The 23,156-nt window shown below is 37.8% G+C and overlaps 1 protein-coding gene across 2 annotated transcripts; it reads right to left on the bottom strand.

The window, feature by feature from the left end:
• Window positions 1–513: 513 nt before the first annotated feature.
• Window positions 514–23,151, bottom strand: KRIT1 (KRIT1 ankyrin repeat containing). 2 transcript variants are annotated; one of them, XM_087775108.1, is made up of 18 exons: window positions 23,031–23,151; window positions 21,816–21,887; window positions 20,750–20,871; window positions 20,151–20,310; window positions 18,644–18,736; window positions 17,626–17,755; window positions 15,254–15,497; window positions 14,843–14,958; window positions 14,265–14,408; window positions 13,029–13,185; window positions 12,637–12,744; window positions 10,895–11,051; window positions 8,381–8,532; window positions 7,566–7,732; window positions 5,324–5,411; window positions 3,442–3,648; window positions 3,012–3,128; window positions 514–2,234 (listed from the first exon to the last, which is right to left on the bottom strand). In XM_087775108.1, exons 3-18 carry the CDS (start codon window positions 20,849–20,851, stop codon window positions 2,166–2,168), a joined length of 2,211 nt encoding a protein of 736 aa, XP_087631234.1. In that variant the 5' UTR covers window positions 20,852–20,871; window positions 21,816–21,887; window positions 23,031–23,151; the 3' UTR covers window positions 514–2,165. The 2 variants fall into 2 exon arrangements, with proteins under 2 accessions (XP_087631234.1, XP_087631244.1); XM_087775118.1 differs by having other exon boundaries at window positions 514–1,286.
• Window positions 23,152–23,156: the final 5 nt, after the last annotated feature.

Here is a 23,156-nt window from a genome sequence, read left to right as displayed (position 1 = left end):
AGACTTGCCATTCTTGCAGCTCATTTTAATTTTTTTTTTCCTTTGGTACAGATAGGAGGATTGTTACTAGTGGTCTGTCTCTACAGTGTTGCATTTCTCTCTGTTCCGATTTTACATTTCTCCACTTTCAGATGAAAAGATTGTACTCACCTTCCTCGTCACGGCAACACAGCTGAAAACTCCTACGTACCCAGGTGCCACAAGCCTGGTAGGACTGCGTAACCGGGCATTCACTACTTAACAACTCCACTGACACGCAACATCTGCAACCTTCTGGTTTGCCGTGACCAAGAGTTTCCAGTTTTCCTCATGAATACCCTGAGTGGTTTCCAAGGTGCGCTCCCTTAATTTGTAGTCACAATGGCACTCTCCCTGTGATCCTCTCTGATGATCTCCCTTCGTACCTTGCAAAGATGAGCCTGTTACAAAATACTGGTCTTTGGAAATAACACCTGCTTGGTAAGACACTTGATGGCACTTTGACGCTGGCTGCAGTAATAAAAACAACAAACATGACTTGTTGCAAAGAATTTATTAGGTTGTAATAAATAAGAATTTAGCAGAAAGAACTATACAGCAATAAGGCATATTAATACTATTGTTAAATATGCAGCTGACACACATTTTAACATTTTTCTAGTTTTCTAACAAAGTGCTATGTAGAGAAGTGTATTTCTGATACCAGTGCCAGGTGAGATCAAGGATGCACTATGAAGGACCTGACTGTTGCACTGTTTACCTTAAATAAAATATAACAATCCATGAAGATTAACTGTTATTTATGCCAGTGAAGTAGAAAAGTATAGCTTCCTAAGAAGATTACAAAATATGTCTCCTGTTCACTTTTTTTAACTGCTTACTACTTTAATTTCTTAAACTGCACTTAGTAAGGTATGAGTAAAGTTACTACACAACAGCACAGTTCCTAACATTCATTTTAACTTTTATTTGAAAAGTTAGAGGCAAGTGCTAATTTTTTTTTTAAACTTTTTTACAAAATATTGCACACTGTCTTAGCATGCAGTTTACAAGGAAGAAATAGTCAAGTGCACTTAAAACCCTGAAATACAACCAGAAATTTTAAAGATTTGTGTTATGGATACTATTTTAACATACAAGGATATGTTTCAGACTGCATAGGGTCCCACCTTACACTTCAGACCCAACTCATTGAGACCCAGTCCTGACTCCGTAAAGAGCAGGCGTAATGCTCACAAAATGTATCTGAGTTTCTTGCATTATAAATCTTCATTCCTGCATCCTGCACTGCTTGTAGCCTGAAGAAACTGAAGTAATGAGTAGGAAAATTAGTTTAACAGAAATAACTTAGTACCTCCTATATGAGTTTTTGTTACCGCAGATGTGTTGCAATCCAGGGTAAGATTTATTAAACTTTCTGAAGTCCTCTGAGTAAGATTAATTTGTAAATCTGTATCTCCCCCTTCTCCATATACACATTTTATATTGCACAGCAAAAGTAAAAATCCATTTTTTTTAAAAAAACAAGCATGCTAAACATTTAATATGGCTTCTGAATTTATAGTATTTCCCTTTTGACATCCTCATGCAACATTTTAGAATAAATATGAATACAAAGTATGACAAAGTTAAGAGTAAAAATAAAGCCAGCTATAACGTTTGTCAGAAACCAAATAAAACAAGAGTTTATCAAAAGTAGTTGCTCAAAGGTCCAACTGGTCTTTTAAGCATACTTATCAACAGTATCTTAAAAATAGTGCCTACAAAATACTGTAATATATACAACCTCCTTGATGTTCCACAGAATGACACGAAAGGTAAATAGGTTAACTGAACTTGTTTAGTGGCACTGGTAGTCCCATAGTCCTCTGGGAACAAAAGCCTTACTTGATTCATGCTCCTCTAACTCAGTAAACCATTTACATTTCATCAGCTTTACTGGTTAAACTCAAGCCCTACAATAGCTTATATATAAAACACAAAAATATTTATAAAAAGAATAGACATGTTGTATAGTTTTTTTAAAAAAATAAACCATGCAGCTTCTGTACAAAGTTAAAAAACTGTACAAATGGACTTTTCTATTGGGTAAAATTCGTATACATGGAAGTCTTCTGCTGTGTTGAGAAATAAGTTGGTTTTTGCTTAGCCATAAGATGCTGTTTTGTAACTACTGTTCATTTCCATCATTCATTTCTTTCACTTGGCATTAACTGGCCATTTAATTTCATCAAAAGTTTTACGACGAGACCTGCCTATATAAAGGTATACAATTAAATTTTGTCAGCATTTCAGAATTATGACACAATTAACTTAAGTATATGACAAATGCAAGCAGATAGTAAGTTAGAAGTTGCATCATTTTAGAAATAAGGAAAATAAAACCTACATTCTTCTCAGATATCAGAAAGTGTTTTTCAAAAATATTCAATCACTTCCCTTATAACCACCTTAATATATAAGAATCAAAAGCAACTACTGTCGAAGTATGCAAGATACTCAAAGCTGTAGTTTTGTCACAACACATTTTAACATGGCATATTACCGCTGATGCAGACTATGGGTAAAACATGCATTTTCCATCAGACATCCACAAACACTACCAAAAGTTGCTGGTAGCAATTGCAGTGAAGTTGCTTCATAACACTGCCTTCACAGATCCCCAGTTTTATCCAGTCTCAAACTCTGCTAGTTGTGATAGCAAATATCTCTGTGATTCTCATCACATTTGGAATTATCCTTAGAGTCTGAGGGACTGGGCATATGCAACAATTTCAATTAAAAAAAAAAAAGTTTACCCTAATGATTACAGATGCCTTCTATGTATTTTGAATCCTAAAGGCTTCGCATGCTAAGAAAACAAGCAAATATTCTGAAATATTAAAAAGAAAGTTTTAAGATCATTTTTGTAGGGGCTTGGCTTGGGCTTCTTTTATACTGTACAAGGGTGGCCAATCTCAAGAGAGAAGAGGCATGTATCTAGTTTAGGAAAAAATAATTTAACATAAAGGATGAAAAATAACAATGCTTACCTGTTTGGTATGCACAATAAAGCTCATTTTGTTTTCCAGACTGTGGATTTGAAAACATGTATCTCCATCTCCCAGCTGCCACATAAAGCAACCATACTTTAGGCTGAGGAGTAAAGCCTACAATGAAATGTAGGAAACTGTCACTCAGAAAATACTCTCCATACTTATAAACTGAACTTTCCTTAGTTCACTTAGACAGGATTCTGACTTAGAACAGTACATTCCACAATCTAGTTGTAGCTTATAAAGCAGTCCAGTGGAAAAATACAAGGCTTTCTATTAGTAGCACCTTATAAAGATCTTAAAATCTTGGAAGTCGTCACAGTCAAGTTTAACCAAACAGTCAGATGTGAAATGACTACTAGCACAAAGAATTTAAGAGAAAAGAATTAAGCTTAACAGTTATCATTGGCAGTTCACTTAAGCTGACCTTTGTTTCCATGTTGAGGAGGTGCAGCCCTTTTACATTTACTCCTACATACACTTTGATGACTTTATGGCTACTTGAACTTGCTTTGGTGAATATCTGTCCTGTGAAAAAAGCTGCTCCGTAAGTAGGAATTTCCCAGCAATTCTGCAAGAACATGCGCTGAAGGTGATGCATCTCTTTACTTACACCTTCACTGGTGCTAAGATTCTAGAAATAAAGGAACAATGGCAATCAACAAGTATTCCCAAATAGTTGTGGTTATTTGAAGAAAAAACAGTATTTAGTGGAATTCCCACTAAGCTGCTGTTCCCAAAGTGCTTTCCCAGCCACCGTCTGCCTACATCTACATCTAACCACAGAAAGGCTCAAATGCCAAAAGAGTCGGAGGCAGAGAGCAGATGCCTGTACCAGCCTCAGAAATCTGAGCCACAGACAGCTAACCCCTGCAGGGCACCCGAGTTGTGCCCCTCTCAGAAGCATGCACCCATCTGATACTAAATGTATCACCATCCTTAAATCTAAGCATTCTTCCTCCTTTAAGGGGTCCAACCCAGTGAGGCATGGTAAGATGAGCAAGTACCTCCCCCCCAAAATCATGGATTTTTTCTTTTCTGAGCAAAAGAGAGGTGCAGATTTCCTTTCTTTAGTGGAGCCCTCATTCAGAATGAGACAGGCTTCTGCTTCTTCCTCTTCAGTAGAGTGAAACAGTCACAACAAAGGATCATTAGAGTGTTCCCACCTCAAAAGAGACTGATGTAAAGTACCCTAACAAACAAAAAACTTGGCTGGGCCGCACATGAGATGAGAAGGCACAAGAGAACACAAGTCTTCAACAGTGAGGGGGCCATGACTGCGGGTGCGGTGGATGGGACCAACCTCTTTGGATCCACACCCTGCATTACAGCTTATCTGAATTCTACACCACCATTTTAAAAATGTAAAATATATTAATGTTTTTGGAACAAAAGATTGAAACTCCTTTCCCCTTCTCCCATACCCCACACCCCAAAATAATGGCCTAAAAGCAGAACTCCAGAAAGCTATGCTCATTCGTACATATTATCTGCTACAAGAAAGAGTAGAGACTACTCTGCTGTGCCCTCTGCTATACCATCATCTTAGAAATCCCCTCCTTCACCTGTATTACAAAGAACAGGAATGATCTGCTGGTTTCTGACAAAAAAAGGTGTAGGCCAAGAGAAAGTGTATGATTGAGTAACCTTACCTCAAAAGAGGGGCAAGGCCTGGAAACATTCCCTGGGTGCCTCTGCAGTGTTTCCTGCCAGCTACCTTTAGTGATGCATGTTAGCCAGTACAGTTCTGACACACCTCACTTTTTCCACAATTTTTTATGAAGTTCACTAATTTAACCTTCAGGTGCCTCTTACCCCATTTGGAATCCATAGTCCTTCAGTTAGATGTCTTTTACAGAAACAGCCCAGGTCCGCATTTAAAAATTTTGTTCAATTAACTGCTGTAGTCAAAGGGAGTTTGTGTGTGTGCGCACGCGTGCATCAGCAGCACTATCAGATCCCTAACATACAAGTTACACTGGCAAAAAGGACTTTGTGGATCTATCGCTACAAGCAGATGTGAAAATATAAGTCAAAGTCGATTTTTTTACATGTATGCCTGAATTGGCAGTATCCCCAATACACAGTTAACACTGAAGATGAATGAACAGATGTCAATTACATTTACTTCTAACAAACAGATCAACCGTAACTGTACAAGAAAAACAGCATTCCAACAACCCATCCCAAAAATTCAGAACATATACATTTCCAGCTTTATATACCAGTATTTTTGTTCATTAACCGAGAACCAAGCAGTCAAAAAATGTTTAAGACAGGATTTTCTACTATTTGATTATTTATCTCACCTTGTATTCGTGAAGTATCCTGTTTGTCCAGTGAGGAGCTTTACTTTTTAGTTTAGTGATTGGTACTATCGATTTTAGATTTTCTTCACTAAGAGAAAAACAAAGCAGAAAAAAGTTTTTCTTCACTAAACAAAGTAAGGAGAAAAAACAACGTCTGCCAGTTTGTATCTTCGAGTCACATATTGAGCTAGACAGTCAGCTCCTACTCCATCTCGCCTCATCAGGTGAGAAGCATTCCTGAAACATAAGCTAAGGCTTCCTAAGATATAGCGTAATTCTCAGTTAACGGAGATCCAGCTTTGTGTTATACGCTTCGTGTCATGCATCATGGACATGGCACAGAGAGAAAATGCCAGCAGAACACGACTCTTACTTGATTACAGACCAGTTTGGTGAATTCCAGTTCAGAAGCCAAAATGATATACTAACAGTCATTTATACCAGAATATTACATACTCAGAAAAGATGGCAGCTTATAGGTGCTCTTCCCTTCACTCTTGTATTCAGCACCACCAAGGACTTGGCCCATTAATTTCCACATGAAAGTTAGATAGTACATGGTATGAAAGTGAAGCTATGTACATAAAGTGCCTTTAAAAAACCCACAACCAAACAACAAACAGTAAAAGGAAGCCTTTGCTAGTTTGTTTCTACTCACAATTAATCTATGTTGCATTACTAGGTTTTTGACACTATATAGTCATTTTTAAACTATATTGTCAGTAACTGCACATATGATCTACCAATCAAAAACCCTGCACAGGACAATGCATCCAGATCTTTAAGGTGAAGGATACACTCATACAAACAACAGCCTGGATATAATTTTTAAATTACATGTCTTTTGATAAACATTTATGTCTGCTACAAAAAAGTTCAGAATATAAATCTTTTCATCTGTCTGAAGAACAGAGATATTTTCCAATATCTTTGTTTGAGTATGGATGGAAAGCATGCCCAAATGCCTACAAGGCTCTTCTATCTGGCCCAAACTGTCTTTCCAAGTAGTCCTGTCTACAGAGTCAAAACAATTCCATTGAGCATGATGAGGTCATAGCCACATTGCTCATCTGCCCCAGTGTGGAAAGAACACTGCCCTGCAGCTGCTGGGATTCAGCAGGGGCAGTTTCGTATTAAACCCAGTTGCATTTAACTGTACACTCCTGCAGGTGTGGGCAGTCCCACTCAAAACCAATTCTCCTTATGCTCAATCTACCAACTGTGCAACTGCAGGACAAGATGGGTCAACAGCTGAACCTACTGAACAGCGCACCCAAAAGTTTTCCAGTCAGGGAGCTCATTCACTTAGCTTACTCTGTAATGGTACAGTCTCTACACCTAACAGAATGAAGAGATAGGAACAAACAAGCGCAGCCAGTACAGCCAGCCCTTTCAGAGGCAGCCCACATTTACATCAGCGTAACCGTAGCAGAAAATGCACCCTGATTTACTGATGGTGGAGAATACAACAAAAAAAAAAGGCAAGTCAAGACAGCTCAGTTGATGCTGTGAATGAGAGGAGATGAGAAGTATAGCAGCATTCCGGAACAGCACAGCTGCTGTTACATGAATGAATTGAGGTGGAGACGGTAAGGGGTGGAGTGAAGGTGCACACAAGAGAACTGGAATCCTGATGTGCTCAGATACTGCTGTAGAAATGTACGTGGGAGGAAAAAGCCATATCCCGGAACAGCTCAGCTACTGTTGTGCTGGCACGCAGAGAAGGGGAGAGAAAAGCACCATCTGGCAGAGCCCTACTGGTGCTGTGTCTCTGATCAATTTAGTATAGCAGTTCACATACAAATGAGGGAACAGAAATAATGTCTCTGCATGGTCTGTCTTCTTCAAAGAGGGAGGAAAGCCAATCCCAGAAGTTGGTCTAACTGGACACAGTAAGAGGTTTCTTCAGCATTGTCCAAAGTCTCAGTCCTGTCAAAACCCTTCACTCACATGAATACTGTTACTCATTTTGGTATTATTATATGTCAGTATAGACTTACAGAATACAGAACCCCCAGCCCCCTGCCTGGGACTGCAATAATTAAGATTAATATATTTTTCAGACCCCATGTCCAGCTTCTATTAATGCTACGAGGCCTATGTGATTACTCTGAACTAGAGCTCAGTGATGGAGAAAAATAATAAATAAATCATACCTAAAATTTAAGAGTTCCATAATAAGTGCTATCTAAAAATATTTCACCTGAAACCATAATTTTAAGTTTTAAACACACATACTTACTTTAGAAAGCCCTGTTTATGTTTCTTGCTCTCATAATTTCCATAGACTATTTGTAGAAGCAGACTTGCCAGTGTGATCAGCTTGGCATCAGGTGATGTATAGAAACCTTTCAGTAAATTATATCTGGCTTCATCAAAAAGGATAAGAATAGCCAACGGATCCTCAATCTGTTAAAAAGATTTAAATAATATGATTTCTTTGTAAAAAAAAAATGAGCTTAGAAACAATAAATATAATTTCTCACCGATTCAGAGACAGAAGACAAAGGTGTGATCCTGACTGAAGTGTACATTTTAGTAATGCTTTGTAATTGAAAAAAATGACATATTTTTACTGACTTAATTCATTAAGACTTCACTGATCTAACACACTTACAAATTAAAGGTAACTAGCGCATCATGCCCAATCAAAAGGTTCACAGAAGTACTAACATCTGTGGTTTTTTTCCCCCATGAATCCATTTTGAATAATGTTTGAATAATCCCATTAAAATTGACCAATTAAGTATCTGGAAAATCACAGCACAAGGAAGAGAAAGAAAACTGGGCAGGTTGTTTTTAGCTCTATGACAGACAGATAGAGACTGAGGCACATAGACTTATGATAAACCAAACTGTTGGAAAGGTGAGAAATGAGAGAGAGAGAGGGAGGGAGGGAGGGAGGGAAGAACCTGAAGACTCAAACTGTTACAGAAAAGGAGAGGTCCAGTTGAAATAAGTTTGGAAATTACTAGAGTCATTAAACACACTGAATGTTGATGGTCACAGTGTTCTGACTCTGACCATGATTTCATGCTATCACTTCCAGCTGCAGACCTTTTTTTCAATTTCCAGTGGAAGTCTCACATCTCTTCTCAGGAAAAGCTGTGAAGTTTCCCTTTGAGGATCCAAGTTTGTCAGTTCAGTGAATATTTCAGGCCAGTCCCGAATATGCTGCAAAGGCTTGTGGTACGGCTTCAGTTGGAGGCCTGAACAATAAAAGGTTTTGTTTATAAATAAACAGAATAACCCAGCATGCGCGTGCGCGCACACACGCACATATATATATATGATTAAATGCTGCACCAAAACCAGAGTATCTGAAACTGAGGACTCTTTAACAAACATTTTCCGCTATGTTTACTAAATTGCTATATATAAAAGGTTTTCAAAATATGGATTTATTGACAAAACTCTCAGCATCAATTCATTAAATGCACTAGCAACGAACCTTTGTTATTTTCAGCCTCTCAAGAGTGAAGTTGTATTTAAAAATTTAATGGAATACCAAGACAGACCTTATAAACACAATAATAAAACATTAGAGACTGTTGTCTCAATTATTATGACAGAAATAAAGTCCAATAATCTTATATCTGACAGAAAAATACAGATATAGCTTATCTTATAAATGTATTTGCCATTTTTGGATATATATAAACCATAAACTTTTCAGAACAGACTTTTTTTTTTAATCTGTAAAATGTCTTGATTCTTAACAGACTACAGTCATTGAATGTTTCATGTTCTCCTGTGTATATGAGAGCTGAGAAATCAATAGAGAGCTTTCGACTACAGTCCTACTATGTACTAGAGTCCATACCTTCAGTTACGCTCCTTCACTTACCCTGCCTGTTCTTGTGATTATTGCTTGGCTGTTTTCTAGTAGTGAGAAACTAGAAGGCTGTATCTGCCTCATCCTCACTCACTGCTCTGGCTTTTACACTGTGACATTTCTCATTATATGAAAAAACTTCAAAGGACATGTTATAGTGCCACATCTTTTCACTGAGAATAATCTATTAATTCAACTTGCCCACCTTACAGTCAAACACAGAAAAACATTATCTGTCCTACAAACAAGAAAACTATGCTCTTTACAGTTGTACACAAACTGCAAGAAATACATTTTATAATGAAACTTGTCCATTAGCTGTTTGCCATAAATCAGAAGCTGACTAATTTTCAAACTTAGGCTAAATATCTAGAGAATTACTTGTTTTTAAAACAATGTATCAGTGAGCTCTTCCCCTCAAATGCAAGGGTAATACTTCAATGATTTGAGTAAAACATGATATACATATCTCGAGAGGGCAGAAGCAGCAAGACTTCAACACTCAAACACTTCCTTTTCTTCTAGACATTAACTTCTATGTTTAACTGAGGGTTACAGTAGTCATGTGGCATACAGCAAAGTAAAAAGGCAAATGGCATGACACTGGGAAAAAATGATTTAAAGTGAATGAACAAAAGATTTCCTACAATATTTATAGATAAAATTTATATATTAAAAAAAAAAGTAACAATGTCACTGAAGTGGAAGATTGACAACAATAAAGTTTAAAATGCAAGGCTTCCCTGTTAATGGTACTGTCACCACAGTATCCTACCAGACCTGAATTGTGCTTTGTAAATCCATTATAATGGGTCCCATAGCTATCTTGTTGCAGCAGTAGTTTACCATGTTTTCTGACAAAACACAATCACAATCATTGACTCTTTCATGATTCTATTTATCTTTTGCTACCTATCTTAAACTACAACTATAATATACCTTTTATTTAGATCAGAAATACCAAAAAATACAGCAAATGTAATAATGACATTTTGCCTCAGAATTCCCTCCCACTAAATACATCTGAAAACTTGTTTATCAGAAGTCATTTTGGTGCAAAGCACATGAAAACTCATATGATTAAAGGACCTAATGAAAAAACATTAATCAGCTTTGCTTTAATTACGAGTTTTAAATACATTAAACATTGGTAAAAACAACTACATGCATCCAATTTCAGATACTCTGGGAAGAAAAATACCACTAAAATCAGGGTAAGTTAGCAGTAAGGACTATGACAGCAAAGGTGCCCCGTAACAGAAAGGCAATCTGGACTAGCCTCATCTTCCTAGATGAAATACATTCTAAATGCCACAGTGATACAGGGTCAGACATATTGGGGGTACCCAAAATGATGGCTAAAATGGAGAAGCTCTCTATAGCTCTGAAAGCAGAGTTTGGAGACATCAGTTTGTAAAGGCTGGGAGTTGATCTACTGGAGGAAAGCTTAAGCAGAGGAAATGGAAAAATTGGTTTCACTCCCTATGCAAAAGATACAAAGAATGAGACCTACAGGGATTACAGAGTCTCTGGCAGGGGCAAAGTGTATTAACAGTCTAGATACAAATTAACTCCTGAAGGATGGCTTTCAAAAGTTGATAGAAAGCAGTTAATACAGAACTGTCAGAGAGCTTGTTTCCTGTTTTCCTAAGAAAGTATTTTTTTTTCTAAAGGCAAGCAGAAATAAAAAAAACTATGATAAAGTCTCAAGTATAACAATCTTCCTTGTTACTTACTGAGGTTCTCAGAACAGATCCAGATAGTGAAGTACTGCTGAGTTTCTTGAGACAAACGCATCCCCTCCATTATCTGCTGTACAGTAGTATTGTTTCCGTGTTTCAACTCGACAGAGCGGTATGACCCATCCATACGATAAATTCGTGCCTTTTCATACTACATAAAAATTTAAACATATTGAACAAAGAACTTGTTAAAATCCTTTCTGTTGGTGCTTCTGAAGAGAAAAGCAATTTTACCATAATTCAGCAACATCCATACTGTTGAGAAAAAGAACATTGCATATTTACAACTCCTGCATATTTACTATTTATCAAAACTGCTTGTTCCATACTGGAACTGGCTGCCCAGGGAAGTGGTTGAGTCTCCATCCCTGGAGGCATTTAAAAGACGGGTAGACGTGGTACTTGAGGACATGGTTTAGTGGTGGACTTGGCAGTGGTAGGTTAACGGTTGGACTCGATGATCTTAAGGGTCTTTGCCAACCTTAACGATTCTATGATTTCTATGTCCTATGCAAGTTCTTATAGTGTGCTTTTTACCACAATAAGTCCAAGAAAGATCTTACTGATATTTTGAGGACTTCACTCCTGTTGAACTCAAAGGCAAATAAGCATTCAGAAGTTCCCCGAGGGATTTGGGTTTAACTGCCTATGCGCATCCCAAAATGTCCACCTCACTATTACTGGCAGGTTATGAATTATTCCCCTCATTAGTCTATACTAAAAAGACTTATTTTTCAGAGGGAAGCACCACCCTTTACACAGACCTCAGTACAATAAGAATACCATCTCAGTAAGACCTTTTAGCACTTCCATAATATTACTACTAATAAATCATTTTCCTCTTCAGAACTCCCATAGCTTTCACTGAATTGAATGTGGGCCGAGAGTATGCCTCTTGAAAGATGTACTTAAATGTAAATCCGGTGCTTAAAGCATATACGCACAAGCATTAATCAATGAAACCTCTTGTTTTCATGTCTCTAACAGGTTAAATGTTTCAGCTGCTTGAATAAAAAAGTTACAGGAATTTGTTATCTCCCCTCTTCAAATCTACTTAGTCGTCAAGAACTGAGTTCCTAAAAACTTCTGGAAAAAAACATTAATGCCTTGGAAAATGACAACTGACTGAAAATGAGGCTGAAATGGAAAATATCAGTCTATTTTTGCTGCAGTAGTCACTATGACTCCTATTGCAGTAATTTCTATTGGTTTTTTTATTTTGCTGTATTAATTCAATAGCAATAAGTGACAACATAATATCACTTCTTATGCTGTGAAATCTACTTAAAATGTGTGCTTTAGTCTTTTAGAGTCATTAGACACACACCTGCCTTTTGATCAACTGCGTAATAAGATCCCTAAAATGAAGGAGGGAATTATTTTGGAAGATTTATTCATATAGAGTGAAATGAAGATAATTTAAAACATCTTGAAAAATTGACAGATTTACTGCCACCTACCTACAGAGATAACAAGTTGCATCTGAAGTCAAAGAAAGGAAACAAGTGACTTTATATCATCTGGCTAGTTTTAAATCTACTTCAGGATGAGAGGAATCTCATAAATATAGACAGAAAGATTTAAAGAGACAAAATGTCAGTTCATCAATATTTACACCTACAATTTCAGTATACTGCACATTTCCAGTAACAGCTATAAGTGAGCCTAGCCTTCTACAAGTTTATGTGTAAATTAAATATAAACTTTATTCAACTATTTAGAAAATAAACTCATACAGGTTTATTTATGGCTTCCTTCAGCAGTTTTGCAGCTTCTTCCCACTCATTTTGTTTGTTCTCTTCACAGACATTCAGTGGAGATCTTCCTTGTTGATCAGTAATGTGCTACAAACATAAACAGAAACACTGATAATACATTGTTTTCACTGGAGATAGGTGAACATTTACACATTTTTTGAGATCATTAAAATCCTTGATCCTAGAGTTCAAACATTTAATTGATATACAATGGGAAAAGTAGAGGTAATGAAAAACATTTAACCATTTTTTGGTAATCTCTCAACAGGATCATTGTGTTTACACATTGTGATCTGGACACAAAATATTTCACATACACAAGCTAGAAACTGTTGCTAAAACTGCTATTCCTATAGAAAAATAGAACTTACTCTGTCAATTTCTGGATGATTTAATAGAATTTGTACTATTTCAGCATGCCCACCTCCAGCAGCAAAATGAAGAGGAGAGCTAAGTTGGCCGTTCAAAAGATTTGGATTGCATTTGCCTTTCTCCAACAGCATACGAGTGGCTTCAACTTTTCCATACCTGCAGACAGGTTTAAAGGAGAACAGACACAGCAAATGTAAAATAAAATCTTTTTTCAGATAGTCCTAAATATGGAAAAGTATATTTCCATGCTCAAAGAGTTTTTAGCTTTGAAATTACATGAAAGACAATGGATCATTGTTTGTAGAAATTAGTATCAGTTCTGCACTTCTTTGATAACCATTGGTCTAGTAACCATTTATTGGATTCATTACAGACAAACCGTACCTTGCTTTAAACTACCTAGGTTTGGGTAGTTGTAGCAATTCAGTCATGGCAAAATAAAGTTCAGCCTTGCCAGGGAAAAAAAAAAAAAGTGTGAGAATCAGAGTAAAGCTTCTGATTGTCATGCAGGTGGATCCTGACGGCTCTTAAGCCTGACACTGATAACTGGTAAATCTTGTGTACAGTGTTTATGCAAACTTTCTAAGAAACACTAAAAATCAAGTAAGTTGTTTTTTTAAAACCAAGTTTGATTTCCATGTTATTCATATTGTCAGACACTACTACAAATACAGAAGACTAACTTGCATAAAGATAAAACAAAAGCATTTTTACAACAATTGAGGAAAGCTCTCAAGCACTTACAGATTAAACCATCACAGAGTTGTAGTCAGAGTTGAACTCCGTAGATCACCTAGTCCAGCTTCCTACTCAAAGCCTGACCATCACCAAAACATGCTCGGCTCAGCTATGGCTGTGCTGTAAACCTGCTCACAGCCTTTAACCAATAAAGACTGTAAAAGTTACCACACTAAATTAGACTCAGTGTCTTCAACCGGAATTAGAACAGATGCTTCAGGACAAATATAAGAGGCAATAGAATAGTGTTTGATGATATGATCTCCGCACCTGGACTCCTCTGAAACCATTCAGATTGAAATTATTTCAAAACCTGAAGCAATCTTTCTCTTCAGAAGGTTAACACTAACATATATTAGAGTCAAAGTGTAAAAAAGTCTAGATTTTTTTTGATTTCTCATTTTTGAGTCTGTATGATAAATTACAGAAATGATTAGCACTGAAGAATCATGATAGCAAGAATGCATTTAATTGGCAAAACTATTTATCTGACTCACCAGCATGCATAATGGATAGGTGCCCAGTGATCACTATCTAACTGATTAACAGAAAACTTTTTATCCAGAAGGTGGCTTAGTAAATCAGAGTCGCCTTCACAAGCACTGCGGTGAAGAGGGAAATCATCTACCCACTGGTGTTCCCTATGAATTAAAAGGAGAAACAGAGGGAAAACACAGTTCAGAAATATTTCAATAGTTGAGAACATTGACTTTTTTTTAAATTACTAACACAGTACTAACTATAGATCTACATGAAGAATAAAAATGAAGCTCATGCAGCTAAAATGTGACAGTATTCATACAACTAGTATTTTCATCATGCAGTAGTCAAGCCACAGCTGTATTCATTATGCTAAGAAAGGCTTCCCTAATGTTTATAATTTAAACCTTTCTTGATCTGTACTTTAATTGTTGTTTCAGTACTTAGAGACTTCAAATATATTTTTTTTAAATATGTATTTATACAGTAAAGCCTTAAAGTAATAAGAATCTCATTCTGACCAAGTCTACCAAGTACTACTGTAATATAACAAAACAAAATTATCTGTTAAAGAAAAGGGTATGAAACGTAATACTTGTCCTCTGTGACACTGCTCATGCTACGTTGCCACTTTTCTCTTTTAGGAATCTGAATCTTTGAATAGTCTGGCGCTCCAAGGCCAAAGTATGGATTTATTACCACTTTGTCAACCTGTGAAGACAGAATTTAACACAACTGAAAAAATATCTCACTGAGATTTGGCTAAATAATCCCCCATCCAGGCCGGGTATTCTCTTGAAACCCAAGTTACGATAGTAACATTTCATAATTAAAGAGAATGGTGTTCAAGTGTGAGGATTTGAAAAACCATTTAGCAGTAAGTGTGCAATAAAGAAATCTGATTATATTAAACATAAAGCACACACTCATATCAAATAAATGAATGAATTGTAAAATGAAAATGTATGTATGCTTCACAAATATAAAATGAAAATACAATTCTTACCCTATTGGTATACTGAAGGTCAGACCCAAACAAGGGATTATAGATACACATATCTGCTTTCTCCAATGCCAGCATTTTACTCTTTATTTCCAGGGCAGTATAACCCATGTGTAACGAGCTCTCTGTCTGACCAGGTTCTATAGCATAAGCAGGGTTGATTACATTTGTTTTAATTCTCTCAAGAGGAGATGGTCTGAATAAAGCTGGGATGGAGTGAGACTGGGTGTGCCGTTCATCCAACCACCTGCAGGAGAAAAAGGGCAAGTTATTCATTTTCAGGTAGAAAAGGACTATTTTGGTCATGCCTGTCCATTATTTTGTTGGATAAAGGGGTGTATGTATGATAATCACACATTTTGATTAAAAAAATAATATTACTTATAACATGCACAGCCAATTATATAGCACTAAATCCCCAAACATGAAATTTTTTAACCAAATATAGTTAAGCAAATGTTTCATTTAATGCTCAAACACATTTCTTGCGGATGCAAACTCTCAAAGAAAAGGAAATTATAAGCTAAGGTAAGAGTAACATTGGTCATAGCCAAAACACTTAACCACACCAATATGTCACCATTTCGTTTACTTTCAGTTTATCAGTATTACTACTCTCAACATACAAATTTTGAAACTTAAAGCAGTTTGTTTAAGGGTGAGCTGAAGTTTCAGTATCTGTGCTGACTTAAGCCTTCTAACTCATGTGTTTCATTAGGAAGAGGTAGGAAAAGGCAAAAAAATCAGAAGGTCCCTCGGTAGTTTCCAAACTGCCAAGTCTCTTTCATATAGGCTACCACCTGCCTTTTCACAAAGCTGTGCTGAAGGTTATTTTCTTCTAAGTGCACTCCTACTAACAGTACAGAAGGGCTTTAGAGCCCTATTACTCTGAGCTAGAGGGGAAAGTCAGCACTGTACACCTGCTGCATTTTTTCCTGCCACATATGCAATATAACACAGGGCTCAGGATTTTTGGATAAATATATTTTCACTGAACTGCTAAATTATTTTCGTGTTATGTTGATTGGGGCACATTGTAACTAAGGGTCTAAAGCCAGGTTTGTATTTAAGGTTTCTGCACATGCTTTCTCACAAGCTTGAGATAAACACGTACTTTGCTGGAACACAATAAATTCCATTTAGTGATTTAGCCGGGAAATATAGAAAAAAGATAAGTACATCCTTTGGAAAGATAGCTCCACTGACAGACTGCTTGGATCTTGTCTGTCCCAGAACCATGTGTAAGGATGGGAGAACATGGCCTGCAGTTCAATGCATATGCTTAGGCCTGGATTTTTAAGTCCCAGATCCAAGCTATCATGTGCTGCAAAAGCCGTGTTCTCTTCACTTACTTATAGCCCTGCTGGGAAGGAGGACTGTAAAATTGTGATCATCGTGCTGTAAACACCCTCTTGCCTCTCTGAGGTATTTTCAGGGATTTTCTCTAAACACTCGGCAGATAAATTAGTTAGGGCAGCTTGAACCTTTGAAAAGTGTCGTTTCAGATTATGTACATAAGGAATAATCAACATAAACTATTTTCTGCTGTACTTACAAGGCTTCTCTCACAACTGTAAGGCTGGTAAAACATCTTAAGCAGAGCTTAGAGTCTGAAGACACTCAATAAGTAGCAAAAAATGTAACAACTGGCACAATGGTATACATGGAAATATTATGACTCTACTAATAAACTGTAAAAACCCTACACAGGGAACCTTTTTAGGTAATAGCCTGTAACTTAGAATTTTTCACGTTAGCCAGGAGTTTCACCTAACTTTATTAAGGGAAATAAGTTCATACGTAAGTAGGTCCGATATTTCTTTGTTAAGGGTACATGAAAAAAGAACAAAAAACTGCTCACATATTCAATTTTCAAACTACTGTAAAGGTGCCTAAACAACCAATCATCTTTCTGAAAGTTAATTCCCTACTGCAAATAAATTTGTATGGCTGAGGAATATACACTCCCTTTGTAAACGGGGGGTTAATTTAAATGCAAATCATAATGGTATACAATTAACAGGATATTTTTACTCCACTCTGGCAAATACTCTTACAAATGGCAATTATGTCACTTATAGAAGATTAATCATTAGTATTTTATATGGTTTTACAAAATCTTCACTGTGAGCAAGAACTTCCAAAAAGCCACTTGATTTATGTAAGCACAACATTCTTCAGTTTGCAAAAAAAATTTAAAAGATTTAGAAATACGTTGTCAAGGTTTCCGTTTCTGATAAACATGAAGAAAATAACATAATATCACAATGATTTCCTTCTTAATCACAAGAATGCTATAAAAACTACGTGCTACATCTACAAATTATCTTGTTTATCTTCTATTTTAATCTATTTTTACTGATGTCATTTCTTACTTATCCAAGGCAATTAACATTCTTGCAGTAAGCGTAGCAAAATGGGTGCTGGATTCACTGCAGACTCTCATGATGTCTTGTAAACAGTAGAACACAGGGCATCCAGGACTGTATGCATATTTCGTATTATCTAAAAAAGAAACATACTCTGAAGACACATCGATGAGAAGAATCATCTTATTTTCCCCTCTACATTTTTTGTAGTTACACACTCCTGAGAGCATATTCTAACTTTAGACTAGAGTAACTTCATTTTTTTTAAATTACATACAATCCTTAAATAACAATTCACAACTCAACAGGGTAGCCTTAAAAAACTTAAAGTGTTCAGTTACTATTCCATCAGTGTGATCGGCTTCATCTGAACAATTAATATTAATTGTATACTGTTGCCAGAAAAAAAAAAAAGAATAGGACTCAGGACTAGAAGAGGTATTTATTGCTATTGGTAACTCCACAATGGTATTCATTTGACAGTTTTTATCCTTAAGGCCTATCAGTAAGGCAAAAATGAAGGAGTTTCCCCAAAAGCACAGAGACATTTACTTCAGGCTTTTTTTAAAAATACTTTCCTGACAAGCAATTTACTTTGCCTTCTAAAGACTTTATTCACCATTCCTTATTCAAACAAAACTGTTAACAGACTTCAGTAAGCATTCTTCTCTGAGCAAATAACACTGAACTGAATAGGATGTCTTACACTTTCATTCAGTAAGTTCTATACAAGTTAATGCACATGTTTTGAAATATAATCAAGTGAACAAATACAGCTTAAAACAGAAGTGTGCTATCATTACAGAAACAAAGGTAATACATTAAAAACAAGGGGGGGGTTTCCTTAATTTTAAGTAACTTTTTCAAGTTTTAAAGTATTCAGAGAGAGGTTGCCACCTGAATGCAACTTTTAATGATCAAATACAGAAAAAGCCATATAACATATTCATAAAAATTCTTAATAAACCCTCAAATGAACTGTTGCTAAAATGGGTGCAACTTCAGAAATTATGCTCAACGTTACCTTTCACAACAGTTGGAACAATGTAAAGCGATGCCTCCTGGCCTGCCTTCTCTCCATCAAGAGGAAACTTCTTCATTAACACTACGCGCTTTCCTAGCACAGTATTAAAAAAACCCCAAATAATTAATTAACCAACAAAAGAAAGAAACAAACAAACAATCTAGAGTTGGCTATCTGAAAGCTTACCAGACTCAATCTTTGTAATTTCTAGGAAGAAAAATTATTATTATTACAAGCTATAATTTAAAGCAAGCTAAGAAAATCTAAATACATATGAAAAAAAGAACATAAGTATGTATATACCCATTAACATGAAAAATTACATGACTGTAGCCCTTTTTTCATAGCAACTTTTCTATATCCCTGATTTTTTGTAGCATTCACCCCCCAAAACCACCTACCTTTAAGTTAAACAAGATTATTTTTGAAATGGGAAACCACAGCTGCATGCTGTATTCCATGTTAAAGTGAATGCCTTATTCATGTAGTGGCAGGACAGTATTTTCCATCTTATCCTCCCTTCCACCCTTACAGAATTCAGCATTTTGTTGCTTTTCTGACCTCAGCTGCGTATTTCAGCAGCGGCCACACTAAACTGTGCATATTAATGTTTGGGCCCTCTGTTTGAGTCAATTTAAAACTCCGTAAACTGTGTAAGACGCAGACAGTTTTTGCTTTTACTAGGCATTCCTCAATGTGTATTAATGCTATTATGTTATTTCATATTTGCTGCTCAACTAGCTTTATTAAGTCCATCCAACTCCAGTTATTGCCACCTGCAACACTTTACCACGCCACCAGCTATTCCTTTTCTAAATTGTTAGTGCTGCATTGTCTTGTCCGCACTGACAACCTTCCCAGTATTACCAGTATACTTAAAAAGCACAGATGAGGTACACGGAAAAAAAAGTGCTTTAGTCAGTATAGTTTATACTAATCTGGAAATGAAATATGCTGGCTAAAACAATTTTTGTCAGCACAAGAGTGAGGTGGTTTGCTAGACCAGCTATGCAACAACAATGAAAAAGAAAATATACTAATGAAATTGTATCTGTAAGTGATACAGTTGTGCCAGAAATATTTTCATGTAGATACTGTCTACTGAACAATGCTGGCTTTAGAACAGACTTTAGAAGCGATCACTTCACTAGTTCAAGTCAAGTTTTAGCTGAAATTAAGGATGAAAAAGCCACTTCAATCTGATTTACCAGAAGTTTAGCTATAAATCTCAATTTGAGGTGAAGTAGTAGTACAGACAGGCAACGTTTCACTTAATAAACATCTTTTAGTAAGCATTTTATAGAGTTGGAACGTAAAGGGAAACAAAGGTAAATTAAAGGTTTTAGCTGTATAGTTGGCTTGGGTTTTTTTGATGAACGTCAAAACATGCCTTCTTTTTTTAAACTAATTTCACGCTCACGCTTTTGCACAGCCTTTCCATGCCCATTAAATTTTTAAAATATTTTTATAGAGCTATCAACAATAAAGCAGATTAAAATGTTTTTACCTTTAATACCTTGATTGGCTGGTGAAATTGGTTTGGTGGCTTCTAATACATAATCCAAGATGCTCTGGGTTATCTCGGTGCCTCCCTGCAGTTTAGTTTCCAATAAAACTTTCTTTCTTTTTTTCTTTTGGCCTTCAATGGGAACTTCAAGCAACAAAATCTTTCAAACAATAATGAAACCAAAAGAGTTTAAGCACAACTGAAACAAGTACAGAACACTTTTTTTTTCCTTTTGTATTTATTGTACCACTGTAAAAGTAGTAACAAAATTCAGGAAGTATTCTATGTGGAGGAGCAGGACGGTGAAGTCAGAATGACCTCCATAACAGTAAGGTTAAAGAGAATAATACAAGGCTGCACCCTTGGACTGAGCAGCCCGCGGGCAAAAGGCCTTGAAATGACATGAAACACACAGATATTACAAAAGCATAAAGTGTTCCAATACCGTAAGGACGGGGCAATGCATAGTAAGTATATGACATACAAAGACATTATTTAAGCAGTATTATTGTCATATTTTCTCTTCTGCTATATTATATATTTACTATAACTTATTATTTTAAAAAATTTTAATAAATAAAAAAATTAAATAGTTTTACTTCATAGGATTTAGCTCGATATTCCCGAGAATTCAGGCTAGCAGTATTTTTTGGACGAATCACAGCAACATATGCATCTCCAATGTTTTCTGGGTTTCCCATCTCTCCTGCTTATGTTGTCACTGGAAACAATGAATAAACAGGAAGTAAAGGTTCCGTTGAAAAAAGAAAAAAAAATCCAACAGCACGTTAAGCTTCAGGATGCAGTAATTATATCCACTGATTCTTTGCATTATTCATTTATTGTTCTTCAACTGGAGAAATACCAATGGCTGATATAATTCTGCTTCCTTTCATGAAAGGGGAGAATCCTACATTGCACAGATTTAATACAAATAATCTCATTCTCTAACCCACTTTTAAAATAAAAATAATGTATATTTTTTCCACTTTGTAACTACCTTCCCCATTTTGCAAGCCAGGCAAAAGGCCGAAGAATTTTAGGACTCTGAAAAATATACGAAATTGAAAAAGAAAACCATTCTCGAGCGACAAGCACTGTAATTTATAAAATGTGCTACGATAAAGTACTGCATTTCTATGAGTTCCACAGGGATTTCAAGAAAATACCTGATTTTCATTCCCCCTGTCCCCCATAGGAAGTAGAACACAGTCTTGCCTACAGCCCAAGTAACAAAACTGATAAAAATGAACTATAATACAGATTAATTTACTTAGTTTTACTTCAGTGGGGCTGCAAACTGGTGTACAATTCATTCAAACACAGAGCTTCTGAAAGGAATACATCTTCAGTTTTTGCAAAAAGTGGACAGAAGTTTTTAGATTTAAGATAAAACTTTGCTCACCCTTCTGTTTAACCCAAAGGGACAATTCCTATAATCATAAAATTTTCTTAAAACGATAGGGAAAACCTCCTAAGGCTAAATCACTTCACGTATCAGACTTGAGAAAGGAGGTCATGTCTGGCCATTAGCACCTTCCAGGTGATCACTTTCTTCATCTGCAAACAAACCCCCTTTCATTCCATATCATCAGTAAGCACATGCTTTTTGCAGATTAATCCCACCACAAAGATTTTTAACTTTACTGTTTCTAGCCTCTTCACCTCTTCTAGGAGAAACGGAGGTCTTCAGATTCCCATGCCCTTAGTCCAGTATTTTTGCTGGGATCAGACTACCTGAAAACATATTAAAAAAAAAACCCAACATAAATAACAGCATGCACATTTTCACTTTCAGTTAGACAAATACATTAGTTAGATGATTTAATGGTGGTACTTGAACAGTAATATCTGAATAGAAACATCTATTGATTTACATTACAGCAGCATCTAGAAACATTAAATAAGGAATGCGCTGACTTGTGAGAGCTCATGCTTTGGGATATTAAATAGTTTTGAAAGGAACAAGAAACAACCATCCCTTATGGGCAGCTGGGAAAGGCATGCTCCCTGGGCTTCCTTACAAGTACTGGGATATACTGGGTTTGGGCCACAGGCTTGTGTGGAGGGAGCCCACACAGGCAGGGCCGGGCCACCTGGGTGGCAGGCAATGGCAGGTGAATAAGCCGTGGGTGACCTCCCTCAGCCAGCACTCCGCACGAAATCCAGAGTGGGGCGCGGATGCCTGGGAAGCAGCCCCGAGAGCTGTGACAGGACTCCAGAAAACAAAACCAGAGGACGAAGCAGAGTGGGGCTGCGAGGATGTGACAACAACGATGACCAGCTGCGACGGCACCGCCAGTGAACTGCCCCTAACCAAATCCAGCTGCCCACAACGCGTCCCCGTCCCGAGGGACGCAGGTCTAGAGCACACGCCACGGCCGGCCTCCTCCCGGCGCCGCCGGCCCTCCCCGCCTCCCACGCCACCGCCCGACGGCACCTTCGGCAGCGGGACCCGCCGCGACGAGGCAGGGGGCGGCGGGCGGGGACACACGGCCCCGCCGCCCCCGCGAGGGAGGCCGCCGCGCCCGCCCCGCCGAGCGCAGGCCCCGCACAGGGAGCGGCAGCGCTGCCTCGTCTCGGCACGGCGCGACCGCTGCCAGGGAGGGAGCTGGCCGCCGACAGAGGCGCACGACGGGCGGGAAGCAGCCCCGCGCCGCCGGTACCTCCCGCTCAGGCGGCAGCCGCCCTGCGCCTCACGGCCGGGAAACGCCCCCCGAACTTTCCCGGTCGCGCCCAGGAGCCGGCCGGGCACCGGCCCCCCCCGGGGGGTGCTCACGCCGCAGCCCCGCGGAGCGGGAAAGGCTCTCGCGTCCCCGGGTCCGCCCCACCGGGGCGAGGGGCAGCGCCCCGGCCCCGCTCGCCCCCCCCTTCCCTTGCCTTCCTCGGTGGTGCCGGCGGTCGCCTCCCCCGCCGCATCCTCTCGCCGCGCTCGGCGCCCAGGCCCCGCGCCCGAGACGCGTCCCGCTCCGCCCCGTCCCCGCCCCGCTCCCTCCCACGGCTCGG

This window comes from Nipponia nippon, unplaced genomic scaffold, assembly GCF_047370975.1.
Source record: "Nipponia nippon isolate SJK-2023a ecotype South Korea unplaced genomic scaffold, ASM4737097v1 scaffold_1, whole genome shotgun sequence".
NCBI classification, from domain to species: domain Eukaryota; kingdom Metazoa; phylum Chordata; class Aves; order Pelecaniformes; family Threskiornithidae; genus Nipponia; species Nipponia nippon.
This window is presented reverse-complemented; position numbering and strand designations above follow the sequence as displayed.